This window comes from Protomyctophum parallelum, assembly GCF_964188405.1.
Source record: "Protomyctophum parallelum genome assembly, chromosome: 18".
In the NCBI taxonomy this organism is placed as follows: Eukaryota; Metazoa; Chordata; class Actinopteri; order Myctophiformes; family Myctophidae; genus Protomyctophum; species Protomyctophum parallelum.
The window spans coordinates 9,683,958-9,706,277 of record NC_139716.1 but is presented as its reverse complement, the minus strand read 5'-3'; the positions used below and the strand labels follow the sequence as shown (position 1 = coordinate 9,706,277).

General features: G+C 41.9%; 1 protein-coding gene across 2 annotated transcripts in view; it reads left to right on the top strand.

The window, feature by feature from the left end:
* The window catches only part of LOC310875447 (glucosidase 2 subunit beta-like), a 239,136-nt gene that overhangs the window by 99,298 nt on the left and 117,518 nt on the right, over positions 1-22,320 (top strand). For both annotated transcript variants that reach the window (XM_083788678.1, XM_083788677.1), the window contains one exon: positions 7,920-7,986. In XM_083788678.1, coding sequence (XP_083644804.1) covers positions 7,920-7,986 — 67 coding nt within the window. The remainder of the gene's footprint in view (positions 1-7,919; positions 7,987-22,320) is intronic.

The following is a 22,320-nucleotide window of genomic DNA, read 5'->3' as shown; positions in this document are numbered from 1 at the left end:
TGCAATTGAGCTCAGAAAGCCTAAAAGAATGAAGAAAAAATAATAATAATGTCACAATCCCTTTAACCCATTCTAAACGGGAACCCATTTTGGTGTTAGCATCATGTCGTGCTTTAGCTATTTAAAAATAGCAGATCTACAAGCTTGTATCGCGCCACCGAGTGGCGCGATACGAGCTTGTAGGTCTGCTATTTTTGAAAAATCGAAGAACGACTGACATTTTTTAGAATCTGATCTCAGGTCAGAATGGGTTAATCAGACCAGTGTGTGTCCAGTGGAAACCTCGTATGAATCTGATCTCAGGTCAGAATGGGTTCATCAGACCAGTGTGTGTCCAGTGGAAACCTCGTATGAATCTGATCTCAGGTCAGAATGGGTTAATCAGACCAGTGTGTGTCCAGTGGAAACCTCGTATGAATCTGATCTCAGGTCAGAATGGGTTAATGCATCGATCTCCGACATGATGTTGCCTACTCTTTGAGATCTGCCTATAAGGACATATACAAATCCATGGGATCAGCTTTGAGTACAATCCAACCTGTTATTTCAGTCTGTCAGACATCATTAGGGGGTGGATTGTATTATTTAACCCATTCTGACCTGAGATCAGATTCATACGAGGTTTCCACTGGACACACACTGGTCTGATTAACCCATTCTGACCTGAGATCAGATTCATACGAGGTTTCCACTGGACACACACTGGTCTGATTAAAAGCAATCCGCAAAGGGAACTTGTCTATGTGTTTCAATCAGCTGTTGCTCTTGCTGAGCGATAAGCGAATTGTAGTGGGTACTGGACCTTCCTATGTACATGAGTTGATAATTAAGCAATAAGCCACAAGAGGTCTCAGGTTACCGGGTATTTTACACTGCCTGGGAGCGTAGGCAGACCCGACACGCAGCGGAGGGTCTTCTACCTCCCAGCCAGTGTAAAATACCCGGTAAGCTGGGGCCTCGAGTGGCTTATTGCTTTTCTAAAACGGTTACAAACATATAGCAATATTAAAACTATTAAATTCACAAAAGTATCTACGCTTTGTGCCACCAGAGCGAGCGACCCAGAGCCAAAACACTTCCTTGTTTTGCTCCGCAAGTAGCCTATGTGACGGGAGAATAGCGCTTGATGTATTTACGGGGCTGCCTGGAGCCACACATTCACAGTCATATGAGCCGGGCGGTGCTTAGACGCCCGCACGGCATGTGTTTGTAGAGCAATCAAGCGCTCCCCTTCCCCAGTTCAGCTACAAGGCTGCAGTTTGATACAAAGTGATTGAAGGAGTGGGTTATCGGTGAAATTTACACCGGTCACGTGACGGTAACCAGCCAATCAGAATGAAGTATTGGGACTACCCGTTTTAGAATGCAGGTTTTGACAATCCCCTCAAGTGATTTAACGGCCAATTAGGTCGGGCCTGTACTGTTGTTAGGAGAGGATGGATTAGGGACTATAGGCAGTGGGACCACGATTGATGATCTACCCTGTGAGTGTTGGAAGAGGGAGAAGAAAGACAATTCCACTCAGTTGGGTTGAGTAGTGATTTAGTGAAGTAAACGAAGCTACTTGCCATCATCACCCGACTATTTCCAGACTATTTACAGATTTTCCATATATGGCATATGGCGTATGTTCTCACATAATGTCGAAGTATTGGAATGTTTAACCCTCTAACACCCGCATTAATTTCTACTTGCAAAAAATTGATTTCAACCTTACTACTACTTTGTACTACTAGGACTAAGACTAAAAAATATGTTAAAAAAAATACAAAAATAAAGTTTGATGAAACATTTATGATAATTATATAATATAATAAATTAATAATTTACATTTTGGGGATATCTTTCACAATAATGAATCAACCATATTCTAGACATTCTAATGATCACAAAAAAACATTTATTACAATTATTTTACCTACTTTTATTAGGGTAAAGGTCATGGTTAAAAAAAATTCAAAATTGCGAGAGTCCAGACATTTTTAATTTGTGTGAATTTCAGCCTCTGTGGGGGGTATTTATATGCAAATATCATGACCAATGGCATTGGAATGGCATTGCAATGAACATCACTGATGACGTTTAGGTGAAAAAAGAACAGAAAAAAAATTGTTGCTAAAAAGCGCTGGGTCTTAGAGGGTTAATGTATGTTTTCTTCTTTAAATGTTGTTCTAAATCTCTTGCCACACAGGGACGTTGTCTCCATCCCCTCTCTCGTAGTCATTCGTTCAGTTTGCCAGGTAGAAGACAGGCACACCCTTTCATCTAAATAGAGGTCCAATTTTCTCGCTCCCTTACCACATAAATCCCTTTTCTTGGTCATGTCATAACATGCGGCTGTGAACTTATGCAAACATTCAATGTAAACAGCTAATCTAAATGTGCATAACGCATCACTGTGCAAGCTTGTAGAAGTATCTTTGGTGTAGACTAGAGGTAAAAAGGACAGGGCTAAAAGTACAGACCAGACTGCATCTTGTCCTTCTACTGGCACCTGGCCTTGTACATCTCCTTGTTTACCATCCTCTGTATCTCTTTCCCGGCCCGCAGACTTCCGGAAGCAAACCACATAATGTTTTTCCTCATTTAGTACCTCGCTCGTGGTCAACCACAGCTCGTTATTTGGGTTCTCTTCTGATCTTTGTTGGAATAACTGCACCCACACATAAGTCTACTGTACTGTACTGTACTGTATAGTAATATCACCTGATACAACTTCTGTCATCTCGTTTATACGGGCAGAAGAATCCACAAAGACATGACTCCCCATGATGTGCACAAAAGTACCCTTTCAGAGTCTCAACAATATCCCACTCCTCGATCTTTCTCATAGGCTTCTCCCTCTTCAGAACATAGACATGATGTTCAGGTTCAGGTTCAGGTTTATTTGTCATTTGTATAGATACAGAGTATACATACAATGGAATTTAGTTTGCTCAGAGCACTCTCCGTCTTACATACACAGGACATAAACAAACATCTATAGTGCAAGAAAAGACAAAAAACAGGAAAAGAAAAGTGCAAGTGAAGTGAAGTGCAATACAGTTCAAGGTCAGCTGTTCAGCAGCCTGACTGCCTGGGGGTAAAAACTGTTACTGAGACGGGTGGTACGAGATTTGATGCTCTGGTAGCGTTTTTTGGAGGGGAGTAGTTTGAACAGGGTATTTGCGGGGTGGCTGGTGTCTTCCATGATGTTATGGGCTTTTTTCATACAGCGAGTGGTGTAGATGTTATGGAGACTGGGTAATTATGTAGTGCCGATGATTTTAGCTGCTGTTTTAATGGTCCTCTGCAACCTCTTGCAATCCTGAGCGGTCGTGTTACCGTACCACACTGTGATACAGCCAGTTAAGACACTTTCAATTATACAGCGATAAAAGTTCACTAGTCCTTTTGTACTTAAGCCAAATTTTTTAAGGCGCCTCAGAGGAGGGGTGTAGGGACATTGATAATGATTCAATATCAGGGGTACAGAACAGATCTTCTTCCTCACCACTATTGTTATTTGCCACACCTGTCATTTATCACGACGCACGCCTCCTTTGCCTGTAGACTCAGGCAAGGAGGGGGTCCATGCGTGTGATAGAGTAAATTTGTCGGGACAAGCGTCAGAGTCTGGCAGTTGTTAGCCAGGTTTCAGAATAGGCGAGAACACAAGCTTCCCTGTATTCGTACGAGTAGTGAGTGTTTGTTTTATTATAATAATATTTAATAAAGTGTATATTTACAATACATTACATGGCTCTTTAGAAAAAGAAAAGACAATAAGCTAAGTTGAATGTCAAACCTGAACTAAAGTAGAAACAGTCTCCTTTCCAAAGGGAGACTTACCAGAACGGTTTTCAAACGGTGTCATGAAGTTTCACAGTTAGTAAGTAAGTCACATGGTAGTGGCGGCGGGTCGGAGGAAGACCATAGTGATGTTCCTCGACGAGCCGTCGGACACAGACTGACAGAATGTGTAGGACTCTGTGCACCCATTGGCCACTGGGTGTCACATGACCGGAGCTGGCCAAAGCCGGCCCCTCGCTGATGTCACTGACAAGGCAATAACACAGTCAATCCGACCTGGAGTGGAACAAGAACACATACACAATAGAAGGCGCTCTCTATTCTAGTACATGGTTCATAGCAAGTCTACTTATATGTATATATATATATATATACTATAACAATGCCAACCTTATATAAATATATAATATTAACCAATAAATATATACATTTATACTACATCATATCACTCATAATAACTGATACTCAAAACTAATCACAATAAACACACACGCGACCACAGTCGACGTGACACCCCCCTAAGCTTTTGTCGCACCCCCTCCCTTCTTTCTTCTTTTCCTCTCGTGTCCGTCATGAAAAGATTTCCTTGTAATCTCCGCAGGCACATTTGCGTCATGCTGATTTCCAATCACTTGCGTAGGTGCTACAGTCTATTGCTGGAGGAAGTCTCTGCTATAGCATATGTGTGAATACAAATTTGCCAATTTGCCTGGGTCACTTGCAACGTTGATTGCAAACCAGTGTTGTTTTAGCTTTAGTCATTAGTCTCTTGAATAATTTTAATTTAGTTTTAGTCACATTTTAGTCCCCCGGAATGTTTTAGTGTTACTAATGTCATCAGATTTTAGTCGACTAAATCTACAGTTGATTTAGTCGATTAAAATGTATTTTGGCGGGCCTTGATGCTGTCGTAATGACTGTATTTAATAGCTGATCTACAAGCCCACAACGCATCGCAGTGCGACACGTTGTGGGCTTGTAGATCGGCTATTTTCAGCATGCAACCAAGTGTAAAATGACTTATTCTGGTTTTTCTTGTCCATTAGTCCCTTTGTTGACGAAATTGTCATTATATTTAGTCTTAGTTTTAGTCATTTCATTTAGTTTCCATTTAGTTTTCATCAGTTGAAAAACTGTGTTGACCTGAAATAACAGGTCAACACTGCTGCAAACAAAATGCAAACATCTTCTTCAGAGTAGCTTTCACAACCCTGGATGCCAGTTATATGGTTGCTTCAATGTCAAAATTGCATTTGTTATTTAGTTGAATTTGTCAGAATAAATGGAATTAAATTAAAGTTAGACTTTGGTTACATCATCATTTCAAAAGCTTCATTTCATGAATGTTTTATTTGTTACTTAAGTGCTTTTGGTTATTTTAGCAAGTTCTCTTCACACGACACCAGGCTGACTGTAGGCCTGGAGATCAAATGGAGGGAATAAGCACATCCATGAGCAGTACACCCAGCTTGGGGATAAACTTGCTCATCTTCAGATTCTTCTCCATCTTGAATGTACTGTCAACGATCATACAAACAACATTTGGCATTCCTATCTTAGGGGTGTTTTTTTTTTTTTTTACTATGAAACTGTTATGGTCATGAATTTGTGTGTGATTTGGATGGACATTTACATTTCTGTTTCATGTTCTTGTTGTAAGTCACTTATAGTTTAAGTCCCATTTCCATTTGTTAATGCCCTTCGCTCAAATAATCCAGATTTGAGTCTGGCTCCCAGTGGAAGAGAACAGCATGCAATGTGCACTAAATCATCAAACAAGACCTATATTCCCCTTTCTCCCCACACGTGTGGAAATCATGTCCTCTATAGCATTATGAATGCCCCAGAAAGAATTCATACTTTCCACTAATGTACACATTGCACTATACACTATATAGTGTAATGTGTACAGTATAGTATACAGTATACTGCATACACACTATGCTACTAGAACAAATGAAGGGAACACTAACATTCGTGGATGTACAGTACTCAAGAAAGACACAGGAGCGCAAAGCACCAACGAGTAGGCCTAAATGTATTATAGAACCAGGATAACTCGTCTGAGGACAACCCATTCTGACCTGACATCAGATTCATACGAGGTTTCCGCTGGACACGCACTGGTCTGATGAACCCATTCTGACCTGAGATCAGATTCTAAAAATGTCAGTCGTTTTTCGATTTTTCAAAAAATAGCAGACCTACAAGCTCGTAGCGCGCCACTCGGTGGCGCGCTACGAGCTTGTAGATCTGCTATTTTTAAATAGCTAAAGCATAACATGATGCTAATACCAAAATGGGTTCCCGTTCAGAATGGGTTAAAACCTATACATTTATGTTATTCAATATATTACTTTAGTGCAAAATATAGGCTTTTCTAAACCAAGCCCTGTTTAAAAAATGGTTATGTGCCATGTTATTTTATTTTGTGAATTAACTATAGTCTACAGTTTAACCCATTGATTCTCAGATATTTTAATTTCAAGGACCCCCAAATTAAATGGATATAAATAAGCCTAGGCCATTTCATTATGATTTTCATCTCTGGACTGGGACCCCAGTCTCCATCCATCCATCTTCAACCGCTTATCCGTAGTCGGGTCGCGGGGGCAACAGCTCCACCAGAGTGTTCCAGACTTCTCTCTCCAGAGCAACATTATAGTTAACTTCCTCCTGGGGGACCCCAGTCTACATGGCCAAAAGCCAGTATTCATTTAACTCAAAGTGTAGGCTATAGGCCTACAAATGCTCACATCATTAGAAAACAAAAAACATTAAAAAAAAACCGAATGTATATCGGCTTTCTGTCATTTATATTTCCATTTCCACAACAATATACAGGAAAACATGGCATATTTTGGACATAGTTTGAATGGTGATAAATCATGATTAATTCATTTGATTTGATTAATCTGATTAAAATTTGATTAAAAATCATTTGACAGCCCTAATATATATATATATATATATATATATATATATATATATTAGAGCTGGCACTCGATTAAAAAAAAATCTAATTAATCAGAGGCTTTGCGATTAATTAATCTAGATTAATCACATTTTAATCGCATATCAATATTCAACCCGAGAACAGCGAGAAACCTTTTTTTTTTATGTTTTTGGTATCCCAGTGAATCAACGAATAGTGACTACAGGATACCACTCATTTTCAACATTTTACTGTCATTAATATACCCGTAATAATAATAAAAAGTCACCCCATTCTGTGTTGCCTAGAACCGGAGGTCTGAAAATTTTTAGTAACAGTAACAAGTACATCTCAGTGACATCACAAAGCTGTACTTACTTCATATTGTTACTGTTTTTTGTCAGACCTCCAGTTCTAGGCAACACAAAATGGGGTGACTTTTTATTATTTCCAGTTTTCAATACTATAGAAAAGCGCCCAGTGAGAAACGTTCCGCGGTGAAAAAAAAGGTGCGATTAATTTATCTGTAGTTAATCGCGATTAATGTTTCTGTAGTTAATTAATCTAAATTAATCGCAATTAGTCCCGGCCCTAATATATATATATATATATATATATATATATATATATATATAGCAGGCCTTGGTCCGTAAAGAGTCGTCTACAGTACTGCGCCGATCATCACATTATTGGCTCAGGAGCAGGAACGTGACAAAAACAAAACTCCATGAACTCAAGGCTTCAGCGGGGTGTGTGATCGATAGGAAATAGGTATTTTTCGGGTGAACCGGTCCTTTAAACCAGAACAGCAGGTATACAGCAGCATCCACGAGGGTTGTCTTTCATCTGTAAACTGTCTGAAACACTGAAACAAATGGGCTCCCCATACCCCCTGACAGCATGAAAGCCACATGTACTCTATGTTGTAACATCAGGTGTGCATTTTCTTCACTGTCGTCCACTGAGACTCGCACATGAGGACTATTCCCTGCAGCCCCCCTGGCCATCTCTCGCACGCACACAGACACACACAGACACACACAGACACCCACACACACACACACACACACACACACACACACACACACACAGAGGTATGCATTAATGTAGGAGATATAGCCAAGGTCTTTCAGCGTATGGATCTTTGACCTTGTTTTTTTTCTCCCTCTCTCTTTCCATTACATGTCCGTAGATCAAAGGCATACACGGGGAATCACACAGACTCCTAGATGAAGACCACATCAAGGCAGCCACGAGCGGTAAGATATTATACCTCGCCCCCTAGGCACCCTGCCTCACTGTTAGTCCTACTGGTAAGATATTATACCTGGTCCCTGCCGCACGCGGAGCCCCTAGGCACCCTGCCTCACTGTTAGTCCTACTGGTAAGATATTATACCTGGTCCCTGCCTCACGCCATGAGCCCCTAGGCACCCCCTCACTGTTAGTCCTACTGGTAAGATATTATACCTGGTCCCCATGCCGCACGCGGAGCCCCTAGGCACCCCCTCACTGTTAGTCCTACTGGTAAGATATTATACCTGGTCCCCATGCCGCACGCTGAGCCCCTAGGCACCCCCTCACTGTTAGTCCTACTGGTAAGATATTATACCTGGTCCCTGCCGCACGCGGAGCCCCTAGGCACGCCCTCACTGTTAGTCCTACTGGTAAGATATTATACCTGGTCCCCATGACGCACGCGGAGCCCCTAGGCACCCCCTCACTGTTAGTCCTACTGGTAAGATACAAGTAAGACGCGCAAACGCGGGAAGCGAACGCAGCTCGTAAATGGCAATAACAACAATTAGAAAAAATTACATACTTTTTTAAGGTTTTCTTTTTAAAGTTCTCTTTTTTGTGTTTTTTTTAAGATTTTATTTTTAAGTTAAGTTTTTTGAAGTTAAGTGTTTTTAAAGTTTTTTTTTAAGTTGAGTTTTTTTGTGTTTTTTTAAGTTTATAAGATTTAATTTTTAAGTTAAGTTTTTTGAAGTTAAGTGTTTCAAAAGTTTTTTTTTAAGTTAAGTTTTTTCTTTTTCTTTTTCATTTCAAGTTAAGTTTTTTTTAAGTTAAGTTTTTTTTAAGTTAAGTTAAGTTATACCTGGTCCCCATGCTGCACGCTGAGCCCCTAGGCACCCCCTCCCTGTTAGTCCTACTCATCATGCTTCACCTGTGTGGCTACTAATGCCTGACGACGTGCAATTTTTGAATTCCAAGGATCACACTTGATTCAAAATGCATCTCTGCTGTTGTGAGCCAGGGAGGCCTGTCCAGCGTTGTGTGGCTGTGGCTCAAATGTATCAAGTGTCATTATTTATTTCACAAAATAGTTTGTAACATTGTCTGCCATTGACATCATAACAAATCCAACATGTGCTTTCAGTGATTACGCTAGAGGGCGCTCTTTGCCAACCTTATGAATGAGGCTCGCCTCATGCACAAGAAGTCTTCTTGTGCAGAGGCTGTATTTCAATCAGACAGTCTGGTAATGGTACTACTAGGCCAATTCATGAACAAGAACGACATTAAGTTGCAGACATGCTTGAATTGGATAGGACTTGGTATTCACTGCCAGGTGCTGCCATCATTTAGTGTGGGGATAACGTCGTAGACCAGGGATATTCAATTGGCGGCCCGCGGGCCACATGCGGCCCGCGGAGCGCCCCCTTGTGGCCCCTGGAAGAATTTTGAAAAAAAAAAAAAAAAAAAAAAATATCTTTTTTTTTTTTTTTTAGAATAATAAGAGGGATAATAAAAGTTACAGGTATGGTGTGTGCGATATTAATTGTTTGATTACCATAATGACGGTAATCATTAAAGGACCACTTTTCAACCTATCTTCATATAATAGGTCCTCACTAATAATCATGATAAAATGACACGTTTTTTTCTACTCGGTCTGTGTCACATAGGAGGGCTGTGGGCAGTTCAGAAACCCACCCAACAGTGACATCAATGGAGAATCCAAGCTAATAGAAACTGCAGGCTTTCTAGTCCTGAAAAGTTGCAATGCGAAAATGGAAGCCATCATTCTCACAATAATAAACCCTGTTAGGGTCCATTTGGTTCCATTTGTACACAGTTACAGTTACAGACCCATAAGGGTCCATTTGGTTCCAAACCATCATTTCCTTGGGGACCCCCTGGAACTGCCTCCAGGACCCTGGGGGTCCCCGGACCCCGAACCCCACTTTGGGAATCACTGCTCTATGTAATCTGATCTTTATAGTCTGATAAACTATTCTCACGTAAATAAATCTTGTTTAAAAAACAATCTGCCTAACGATGATGTCACTGGTGGTCGTGGACGGGTTTCTGAACTGCCCACAGCAGAGTGAGTGTGTGTGTGTCTGTTTGTGTGTGTGTGTGTGTGTGTGTGTGTGTGTGTGTGTGTGTGTGTGTGTGTGTGTGTGTGTGTGTGTGTGTGTGTGTGTGTGTGTGTGTGTGTGTCCGTCCAGTCGTTAATGTCAAAGCAATGCTGTTTATGCACTGTCAAATAGGTCTAGGCCTACATCTATTCTAAGGTGGCATATACCTGTATAGACATATTATCCTGCTCATTACTGTGCGGAAATATACATAAATCTTCGTGTTTGAGCACAAAAAGCATTTTGAGAACCCACAAATTTCCGCGCTTCGCGCGCACACTGTGCGGCCCCCCACACACAATAATTCTACAGTTGTGGCCCCCGGCCTAATCTAATTGAATACCCCTGTCGTAGACACTGGGCGCAATGTCACAGTGCTTGTTACCTACCATTGGTCCTCGACTGAAATTATCTTTATTTGGACGACCCGATCAAAGTTGTACTTGGATACAGTTAACTGCTACCTATGATGACAGAAACCGTCACAGACATGAATTCATTGTGTCTGTGCTCACCACCGGTACATGACCAATTCTTGCCATCCTGAGCAGCACCCAAGCACTGTGCGCAGAGATATCCACAGCACTTTTGGCTTGCCCACAGTTAGTTTACCTGGAGCTGCTTCTTTTCTCTTTGACTGAAAATAAATGATGATGACAATAGCTGATGGACAAGCTCACAACGCACCATAGCGCTGGGGTTTGTTTACTTTAAGTGGTTAATCTCATGTCTGGGAAGCTCAACAATGATTAATAACAACGTCAAAAACGGATGCAATTCTGAATGGCTTGTAAAACAGGAAGGACATTTTGTGCTGGACATCACTGGCCCAAACACATGAACGCGCTGGTCCGTTGACTATCATTGTGCATATATTCATGATGACAACGTGAGCGCTGTTTCATACGTGAACGCCGCTGTTTCATATACGTGAACACTTGCAATGATAGTCAATGGCCAGCGCGTTCATGTCATTGGGGCAAATCCATCCCAGATTGCACTCTGTTCCTATACCCGGAAAGGAGGAGTGAAATCGCCTCATGCGCGTTTGAGCAACCTAATGCAAGTGGATGGGAGGAGAAATCCGGTCATATATACTCTTAAAGGGACACTTCACCCTTTTTGCCAAAAAATGTATGTTAATGACGTTTAGAAGCTTTAGAACACTTTCCTGGAGATCTTTATGTGTGTAATATGTGGTTTTAGATATTTTAGATTGTAGCAGTGAGCCTGTTGTCTCTGATGTCATGGACACTGGGCTCACTTCCTTCCTGGACTACATGTTGTCTCAGTAAGACAGCTCTCCCCCTATCCACAAGGAGGAGCAGTGCACCAAAGAATTATGGGAATTGTAGTCCAGGAAGGTAGCGAGACCAGTGTCCATGACATCAGAGACAACAGGCTCACTGCTACAATCTAAAATAACTAAAACCACATATTACACACATAAATACCCCCAGGAAAGTGATCTAAAGCTTCTAAACGTCATTAACATATATTTTTTTGCAAAAAGGGTGAAGTGTCCCTTTAAGTGCTGAACCGGAAACAGAAAATCATAGTCACCCCGTGTAACTTTTTCAACGAAGAAAATAATCTTTCACTGGTATATTTTGAACAATAACCATTCCCAGGTTGGCAGAGAGAATACAGTATAGCGCCCAGATTACATTAGACTTATTGACACAGGGTGAAATAATGTGTTTGGTCCCCAACACTCGGCGACAAAACAACACAGGAATGGAAATCTATATTTATGGATTTTAAAGTTAATCCATAGTGTTTCTGACAAAGTAATCTCTCAAGAACATATTCTGTGTATACACTGTTGATAGTGGGAATGTAAACACAGGCACACCATACGAAGTGGAGGGCCTGCCAAACAGGCCAACATCCTGTTAAACTCATTCTACTCTAACTGGGGCCACGCCCCCCAGAGGCAAATTAAAAGGAAACGAACAGCAGAGGTTGCTGTTTTTTCTTTTTTTTTTTTTTTGCCAATGGGTTCGCAGATTGCGCACAAAGAGGTTGTTGATTTCTAAATGATCCTTGGCGCGAGCAGGACCTCTGCGGAAGCAATTCCGTTTTGTTTTGAACTGAGTCTTGTTTTTGGCAGCAATTTTATGGAATGTCTCAGCGTCTCAGTCTAGTTTTAGTCGACTATAACTACAGTTGATTTAGTCGAGCAAAATGTATTTTGGCGGGCCTTGATGCCGGAGTATTGACTGATTTCTTTCACTTAATAATCACAACGTGTCGCGCTGCGACGCGTTGTGAGCTTGTAGATTGGCTATTTTCAGCATGCAAATAATAGTAAAATGACTTATAGTCTCTTGTTCACTTGTCCACTATAGTCCCTTCTTAACATTTTAGTCTAGTTTTTATTTGTTGGCAAAATTGTCAGCATATTTAGTCTCAGTTTTAGTCACCATAGCTTAGTTTTCATGTAGTTTCCATTTCGTTTTCGTCAGTGGAAAAAGGTCGTCGGACATTTTTCGTCTTAGTTTTAGTCGACAAAATCAACAATGACAATGACAGCCCATAAACAGCCACTGTAATGACAACAGACGTCAACATATATAAACACAGTGTGACTTTAAAGGGACACTTCACCCCTTTTGCAGCCAGATCTTATTTTAATGACGCTTGGGAGAAAATATGTTTTTATGTGGGTAATGTGTGCTTTTAGATATGTTAGTATTTTAAAGTGTCCATGATGTCATGGACACTGGGCTTACTTACTTCCTGGACTACATGTTGTCTCAGTAAGATAGCCCTTTGGAGCGGTGCAACAAAGCATTATGGGAATTGTAGTCCAGGAAGGAAGTGAGCCCAGTGTCCATGACATCATGGACACTTTGAAATGCTAAAATATCTAAAAACATTTATTACCCACATAAAAACCCCAGGGAAGTGTTTCTCGTCTCCCAAACATCATTTAAATAAGATCTGGTTGCAAAAGGGGTGAAGTGTCCTTTTAAAGGCTTTAGAACATATTTTAATGTGACTCGTTAAACTAAAGATGTTTAGTAACGAACTAGTCGGGAGGAGGTCAATGTTTTCATGAATCAGTTCCTCACCAGACATTGTTGCATCGGATACACACTACGATTATACTTTACTTTAGCATTTATGAAGCACTATTTGTGGCAGTGTTCATTTTGAGAACACACTAACACAGTCAGAGATGGGCAAAATACATTGAAAATGTATTTTGATACAAAATACAAATACTGGGTCAAAAAATGTATCTAAATACAAAATACAAAATACATCTTCCATCCCAGCGAAATACAAATTACAAAATACAAAAAAAGTATTTCAAATACGTATTTCAAATACATGTATTTCAAATACTGCCCATCTCGGATGGGCAAAATACATTGAAAATGTATTTTGATACAAAATACAAATACTGGGTCAAAAAATGTATCTAAATACAAAATACATCTAATTTCTTCCATCCCAGCGAAATACAAATTACAAAATACAAAAAAAGTATTTCAAATACGTATTTCAAATACATGTATTTCAAATACTGCCCATCTCTGATGGGCAAAATACATTGAAAATGTATTTTGATACAAAATACAAATACTGGGTCAAAAAATGTATCTAAATACAAAATACATCTAATTTCTTCCATCCCAGCGAAATACAAATTACAAAATACAAAAAAGTATTTCAAATACGTATTTCAAATACATGTATTTCAAATACTGCCCATCTCTGAACACAGTCATGACTACAGTACACGCAAACCTTTTCATAATCATAATACTCCCTTTTGTATCTGCGACGCCACAGAGCGAGTTATCCCGACCCCGATGCCTCATGTGGCATAAAAGGTTGCAGAAGAATGAAGCAGCTCCACTCCACTGGCTGCAAAACAACAAACTAGACCAATGCAAGATCGCAGTTATTATCCCATTCTGACCTGAGATCAGATTCATACGAGGTTTCCACTGGACACACGCTGGTCTGACGAACCCATTCTGACCTGAGATCAGATTCTATAAAAATGTCAGTCGTTCTTCGATTTTTTTCAAAAATAGCAGACCTACAAGCTCGTATCGCGCCACTCGGTGGCGCGATATGAGCTTGTAGATCTGCTATTTTTCAATAGCTAAAGCATAACATGATGCCGACACCAAAATGGGCGCCCGGTCAGAATGGGTTATTATAGTGGGCCCGGGGAGCCGCCTGCCTCGGCCATAGTAATTTCAAAACTAAATCGAAGAGAGAACACAACTAACTCTAGACATGTTGTATGGCCTGGCACTGTTTTGTTTTCAAGGTGATCCGGGTATAGTTTACTCCCCTATACCCCACCAGCATATCGCTGCTGTCGGCCACAAACCTTGCAGACAGCAGGTCGGTCCCCATATTTCAAAATGTTATGGTTTTCGTAAGTTAATGCCCTACCTCATCATACAGCGCGAGTGTCGCACGAACTAGTGAAAATAGCCCATCTACAAGCTCACAATGCGTCATGCGTGCAACGCATTGTGAGCTCTTATAGATCGGCTATTTTCACTAGTTTTATATGCTTTTAAAATAATAATATAAAAGGGTTTTTTGACATACAAGGTTTCCACCCGACACTACAGCAACGATATGCTCCTTTGCTACAGCCGGCGCGAGAAGCCAGGCCCTGCCGGTATATATATGGCCGACATAAAAAATGTTGTATATTCCCCCGTCAGCCCGTTTTCCTGGATTTACGACACATCTGACAAACACTGAATTAAAAAAAGAAAAAACGGCGTGCAATTTGTATAGGAGTTTAGCCCATTCTGACCGGGCACCCATTTTGGTGTCAGCATCATGTTATGCTTTAGCCATTGAAAAATAGCAGATCTACAAGCTCATATCGCGCCACCGAGTGGCGCGATACGAGCTTGTAGGTCTGCTATTTTTGAAAAATCGAAGAACGACTGACATTTTTAGAATCTGATCTCAGGTCAGAATGGGTTCATCAGACCAGTGTGTGTCCGGCGGAAACCTCGTATGAATCTGATCTCAGGTCAGAATGGGTTAGAGCCTGTCTGTTGTGCCCGCTCCCCGGCGGATTCTGCTATTTGTATACACGTGTGCATGTGTGCACGGCTTGTCTTTGTGAATGATGTGTGTGTGGTGCTGTGTGCTCGCACGCACATGTGTCTACCCCATCTATACGCCTGCCTCTCTCGTTGCACGCCACGGCTATGTCTGTCTATCTGTGTGTGTGTGTGTTCGTGTACTGTATGTCAGTATGTCTAACTGCGTGCGTGTATCTCGGAGTGTGTGTGTGTGTGTGTGTGTGTGTGTGTGTATGTGTGAGCAAAATGTGTGCATGCTGAGCCTGCCTGCTCTGCAACACCAGCAACAGATAACCCATTCTGACCGGGCACCCATTTTGGTGTCGGCATCATGTTATGCTTTAGCTATTGAAAAATAGCAGATCTACAAGCTCATATCGCGCCACCGAGTGGCACGATACGAGCTTGTAGGTCTGCTATTTTTTGAAAAATCGAAGAACGACTGACATTTTTAGAATCTGATCTCAGGTCAGAATGGGTTCATCAGACCAGTGTGTGTCCGGCGGAAACCTCGTATGAATCTGATCTCAGGTCAGAATGGGATAACAGATGGTCCCCCTGCATTAGAAGTGTTTTATTTCCCCGCGGAAGCCAGATATGTCAGAAAAAAGCATGTGCAACATTAGTCATTTGGAATATTCATGCCCCTGCCGTCGTCCGCGCCGGCTGCCTTTTTGCAGCCAGAATATAACCCATTCTGACCTGAGATCAGATTCATACGAAGGTTTCCGCCGGACACACACTGGTCTGATGAACCCATTCTGACCTGAGATCAGATTCTAAAAAAATGTCAGTCGCTCTTCGATTTTTCAAAAAATTTAGCAGACCTACAAGCTCGTATCGTGCCACTCGGTGGCGCGATATGAGCTTGTAGATCTGCTATTTTTAAATAGCTAAAGCATAACATGATGCTGACACCAAAATGGGTGCCCGGTTCAGAATGGGATAACCACCAGCCCAATGCTCCCAAGGAAGTAAAGTAAAGGGGAATGAAGGGGAAAAAAGAGCCTTCCTCAGCTGAACTTATGGAGGAAGAGGCTCTATAAGCCTATACAGCACATGTGACTGGAATGGACGATTTTTTTTTTCTTTATCGGACACTTAACCCATTTAGGCCTGAAAGAAATGTCTTTCAGTTTTCTGAAATACCTATGTTTCTAGGCCTACGTACGTCGTATATCACTCAATATTTCATGTCGAGGACCCCAAAAATGATCTGTAATTGGCCTCCGAGACCCCCATCTGAAAATATGTTGTTCCAGGGACCCCTCCAGAAGCAAAGATTTTAGTTAAAAACGTTTGTTCTGAATTTCTTTTTTCCAAATTTGAGGCACATTTTCACGATTTTTCAAAAATAGCAGACCGACAAGCTCGTAGCGTGCCACTCGGTGGCGCGCTATGAGCTTGTAGATCTGCTATTTTTCAATAGCTATATTATAACTTAATGCTAACACCAAAAGGGGTTTCCGCCCAGAATGGATTAAGCATGGCAAGGCTCATTATTGAAAAGGAGGGATGCACCTCACAAATTAATCTGCAATGTTTATGTTTCTGAAACAGCACACACTCATCCACACTGAACTCATCCACTGGACAAGTGGACATAACAAGCCCACTATACACACACACAGCTACTCAAAACCGGTGGTCTCATATCAGCTCTCATCTCTAGTACCTCCTCCTCTTCTCCTCTCACATCCCCCCCCCCCCCCACCCCTCATCTCTTAAACCATCAGCTCCTTGCAGTCCCCCCCCTCCCCCCCCCCCATTGTCCCTCCTGTTGCGCGCGGCTGTCATCCTTGTCCTTGGCGGCGGACATGAGCATGCATCATTATCAGCCCTGAATTAACCATCCGACAGAGACCCTGCCGGGGGGCCAACACTGATGGGTTGTTGCTGCTTTTTTTTTTTCCTGTCCTCCATCTCCCTGAAAACGTACGCATTCTGAGTGGCACTTTCACGCTTTGCTCCAGTCCCCCGATAATCAGGGTTAATGCGAAGCAGCATGTGTGAATGTTTTGTGGAAAGAAAATAAAAGGCCAAAGAAAAAAAAAATGAAAAAAAATGATGGTTGGAAAGAAATAACATGCCGGCGTCAGCGCGCGTGCACTGCTTATCACACAAATGCAATATAATTTATACAGGAATATGCAAATCCAAGAATCACTCTCACCTTGTTTACCGAAGGGACTTGCTGATTCAGGGTGTGAAAGGATGGGGGGAAAGGAACCGTGCAGAGCAAACAAGACCTACATGCCAAACCCACTGTGGCACGCTTTCCTTTATGTGACAGAAAAGGACGGCGTCTATGGTCGAGCAATGGCTTCACCATTTCGACACGACAACAGCCTTATTCATTCTCGACAAGACTGCATTGTTGTCATAAATGGCGTGGACTCATTAAGTATAGGTTGCCTACGTGTATAGTTTGGGGGCCAATACAGAACAGTGCTTCAGAAATTACTTTTGCTAACGTGTTTGTGTAGAAGCTGACAAGCTATTTTTTTTTTTTTGGTTAGAAGGGACCCATAGAAGAAGTTCTGGGGTGGTTGTTATGTTGAATTGCTTTTCTGGTGACTTTTAGAAGCCCTTTTTGAATACTCATTTCATGCTATAGTCAAAATCCAATTATTATTCTTTACTTTGAAATGCATTTTTTTTGTATTTTATAAAAAATAACAATTTGGACAGTTAGTTTGAATGTTATTGCAATAGATTTGCAAATATTATGGTAAAAGTTACATTTCAGGCATCTTTAGAGGCGTTTTTGTCGATATGTTTTGAGTATACAAATGACACAATGCAAAACATACATCTCACTAAAATGGATAACACACAGCAGACTGAAGATAATAACATTCACATAGTCAATTTGTCCATCTAGATAAACAATAAAACAATACACTGAATATAACATGGCGACAGTATTGGGAATATTATATGTAATCAGTAAATTAGAACCACTGCAGTCTGGTAAGGTCAAATTTGAAAACATGTACTGTATATAATAGCAGTAAAATGTATGTAAGAGATGCCTTAGAGATGGTCGTTTGAAGTCACTCTCTGTGTGAACCATAGACTGTAAAAAAATATGGACAAAGCGTTCCCCGGGTCTAACATGGACGTAAAATGAAGCCTGTTATTCCTGCACTCTAAGTCGCCATCTTTCTAGATCCGTTTGGGCCCAGCTGGCCATTGGCTGGCTCCGTTTTGGCCCAGCTGGCCATTGGCTGGCCCAGACACGAGGCGGGACTTCCCCCCTTCTCCGTTGGTTTTTATTTTGACTCGAGTGGGAGGGGAATCCCGATCACGGTAGCCACTAGAGCTGGGATACCCGACCGAAACCCGACGGGTCCCGTCGGTACCCGACGGGTCGGGCTAGGGTAAGGCTCATTATCATAATTGGTCGTCGGGCTTCGGTTCGGGCAACCATGCTGTTGATATATAGAAAATAAAGTGTAAATATGAATAAAAACGATCCGACTAGTCTGTCTCTCTGTGTGTTTCCTGGTTAACCAGGACGCATGGTGCACTTTAGAGTAGGCTAGCCTTTATATTAAGGTGGTGCAGCGTGACAATGCTCTGTCTGCAAGCAGCAGCACCGCTTGCAAGTTGCAACAACGCAAGCTTGCAACGCACATGCTGCAAGCAGCAGCAGCAGCAGCGAACGTAGCCCCATGTGAAATTGTGAACCTCAGTCACTACGCTAATTCTGTAGGTCTGAAGCTACAGAATGATGGTAGGGATCCGAGGCTACATTATATGGGGCGCAGCTGGAAGAACCACTGAAGAGAGGAGGACGGCGTTAGCCTAGGTTGAACTCACCCACGGCGGATGCGATCCTCCTCCTCCATGACAACATGTAAACCGCGATTTTTGGATTAATATAAATAGTTTGATTTATTAGATGTTGAACAGTGAAGAGTTGAGTAGTTACTTGATCCTGCCCATGGACCATGGCAAATTAGGCTACCAATAATCGCCTCCCGCTGGCGCGGATTGTTTGACTGAATAGCAGTTTGCAACTTTGCACGAACAAGCTGTGTGGATTAAATATTGCCAATGCAGAGTTGCCGATGTCAAATCAATCATCAATGCTGGTATAAAACTGCAGGAGTGTGTGTGTGTGTGTGTGTGTGTGTAATAATGATGGTGTGTATGCAACTGACTGCGCACAGTGCTGTGCAGTGTGCTTTGTAGTGTGCACGGCGTGTTATAGGCTACTATAGCCATTTATTAATCAACGTAGTAGGCTAGGCTATATAAAACGGACCCCTTTCATGGTAATTTACAAGACATATAGTGTGGCATAATATGTCTAAAGGTAACAGCCAGGCAAGCTGTATGCTGTCAGTGGAATTATTAAAGTGCCTTCCTCAACACAAAAAAAGTGTCGGGTATCGGGCACGGGCCAGGCGCATATATTAATAATTAAGGTCGGGCTTGTTTCGGTTTGGACACAAAGCTGTCGGTGACGGGTTCGGTTCGGGTAGTATAAAGTCGGCCCGATCCCACCTCTAGTAGCCACGCCCCTCAGAACATGCGCGACTTTATGGTCATTTTTTTTAATAAATGGGACCATAATTTTCCAAAAAGAATATTATGACATTAGAAATTAGACTTTAAACTAGTGACTGGAAGCAGAAAGTATTCATGACCATGTTTATTAAGGTAATACAGTCTAGGTGAAGTTGGGCCCAAATACATGGACTTCTATGGGGCTATGGGTTTTTCTGGGTCCAATGACAGCGCCACAACAGGCCATTATATGAACTTTCAGGAGTTTCAGGCTTCACAAAATATCTGTCTGACTGCCCCCCTGGTGTGAACCCATCAGCATTGATGCCTTGTGAGGTTTCCCCAATTCTCTTACTAAAGCCATTCCCTCAATGAACTGAGCTCTGTCTCCTTTGAACCGTCTTGTAGTATGCTTTCTAACTCAGCGTTGTCGGTTGCTCTGAGCATTGCATTGGTTTTGGCAAGTGACAGGGGGGACTGCACACAGTTCCTTTTGTAGAAGCTCATCCATGTCGACCTCTCTGCCACTCTCCATTGAGACAATGATGCAGCGGAAAAAATATCCCTGTCTGGCTTCACACACTTGGGTTTTTAAGTGGTGCCAAACCACTTCCTTAAGTTAGTATGTGTGTGTGAGTCCCTGCCTGGCCCCCTGGGTATGTGTGAGCACGAAAACAGCATGGTTGTAACTAGGGATGCACCGATCCGGCTTTTTGGCATTCGATACCGATTTCGATACATGGGGGTCCAGTATCTGCCGATACAGAGTACTGATCCGATACCCCCCACAAAGAAACGTAATAACCTATTAAGCTGTATGCCTCACTGTGTGGAGTCTGGAATGATTATTTTGTGTAAGGCAACATCAAGGCTTCACTTAAACATTACTTTCCCAACTTTGTAAAACAAAATGTAACAAACACAGATATAAATGCAATGAATTATTTATTAAATAACTGTGCAACAATTAGACCAGGTTAATGTGTGTGCAGGCTAGCCTGGCTGCATTCCCCATGTTATACTGTCAATACTACACTGCTGTGTCACAGAGGAGGTAGAGTTGTTTTCATACTGTAATTACACATAATTATCAGATCGGATCGGATAATGGATCGGCCACCGATCCGATACCCGATCTAGAATTTTACCCTGGATCGGCGCCGATCTCCGATACGAGTACATAGTTGTAACTCTGTCATTTCTCAACCGTTTCGGACGCGAGGTGGCTCGCCGGAATCCCCCCCCCCCCCCCCCCGCCCCCCGGGGACCCCCACACTGAGTTGCACTACTTACTTCACACAGGTGTGATTTTTTAAACTTGGCACTGTAGAGGCTTGAGTAAGTGGAAGTCGTGGAAGTCGGTGTTCTTTTTGTAACCAGGCTTTTTTTTCTTGCCCCGGACTCTGCAGCGTTTCCAAGGTCCTTCAGTATATCTTCTGAAGCAACATCACAAGTTGTCACTAGAGACACTAGATTGTCCTGTTGGAGGACACGGTATCTTTGGAACTGTTCAACAAGTTGAATGACATCAGAATGATCTTCACATTCTTGATGGAAGACAGTCTTTGTCATCCTTCATCAATCCTCATCATCATGTGTCAGTCCAAACAATGATCTGGTATCGTCTGCCAAGGTTTCATGTTCTTTGTATGGGATGGACCAACGGTTTCTAGTGATGACTATCAGCCCTCCAGCAACCTTTCCCGTTTTGTTTAACCCATTCTGACCTGAGATCAGATTTATACGAGGTTTCCACTGGACACACACTGGTCTGATGAACCCATTCTGACCTGAGATCAGATTTATACGAGGTTTCCACTGGACACACACTGGTCTGATTAATTATGCTCAGTTCAGTTCAGTTCAGTTTAGTTTTATTTCCGGAATGGTGGACATACAGCTCATACATAGCACTCAGTTTCCATTTTCTTTATTTTTTCCTTTTTTCTCTACTCCTTTTGAGTGCCCGTTGCTCATGTCCTGTCCGATATCCGGAAAAAGGGCTAGGGAGAAGCCATAGTCTTGTCGGGCCCTACCCCTGGAGTCCATCTGCATATCTAGGTGCACGTGTAGCAGACCGATGGGACATCTATCTGCATACATTCATGTTGTCCTTAGGTATATACCAAGCCCTGGTAGACCTCTGGTACTGTCTGTGCCAGAAGTTCCATGTCTGCCAGCACCCCATATCGTATGTAATGGCTCTTGATCATAAGCAGCAAACCTTATGACATAACCTCGCTCTGACATGCCAAGCTTCCAATCACCACAGCTCAGTGCCCGTGTGATTACCGGAGAATAGAAATGCTACCCTCCATCCCACCCAAAGAAAATTATATTCATCGCTTTAGCCAGCATCAACTAATATTAGCTTTCTACTTGCATTACATTACAACATTAGCAGTACCATTACATTAGCAAATTTGCTAAACATTAGAGCAGTTTTAAGTATACTGTACAATGATAAGATGACCTAAAATCTTTTTCAGAGATGCCAACCAGGCCATAGCAAGGGGTTAAAGATTAATACTGGATAGGTTGCTTTTCTTCTACTACTTCTACTCATTTTAGCAAATGTCTACCATCGATTCTACAAATGTCTTCTAAATCCTGAGAGTTTTCTGAAAAACCTC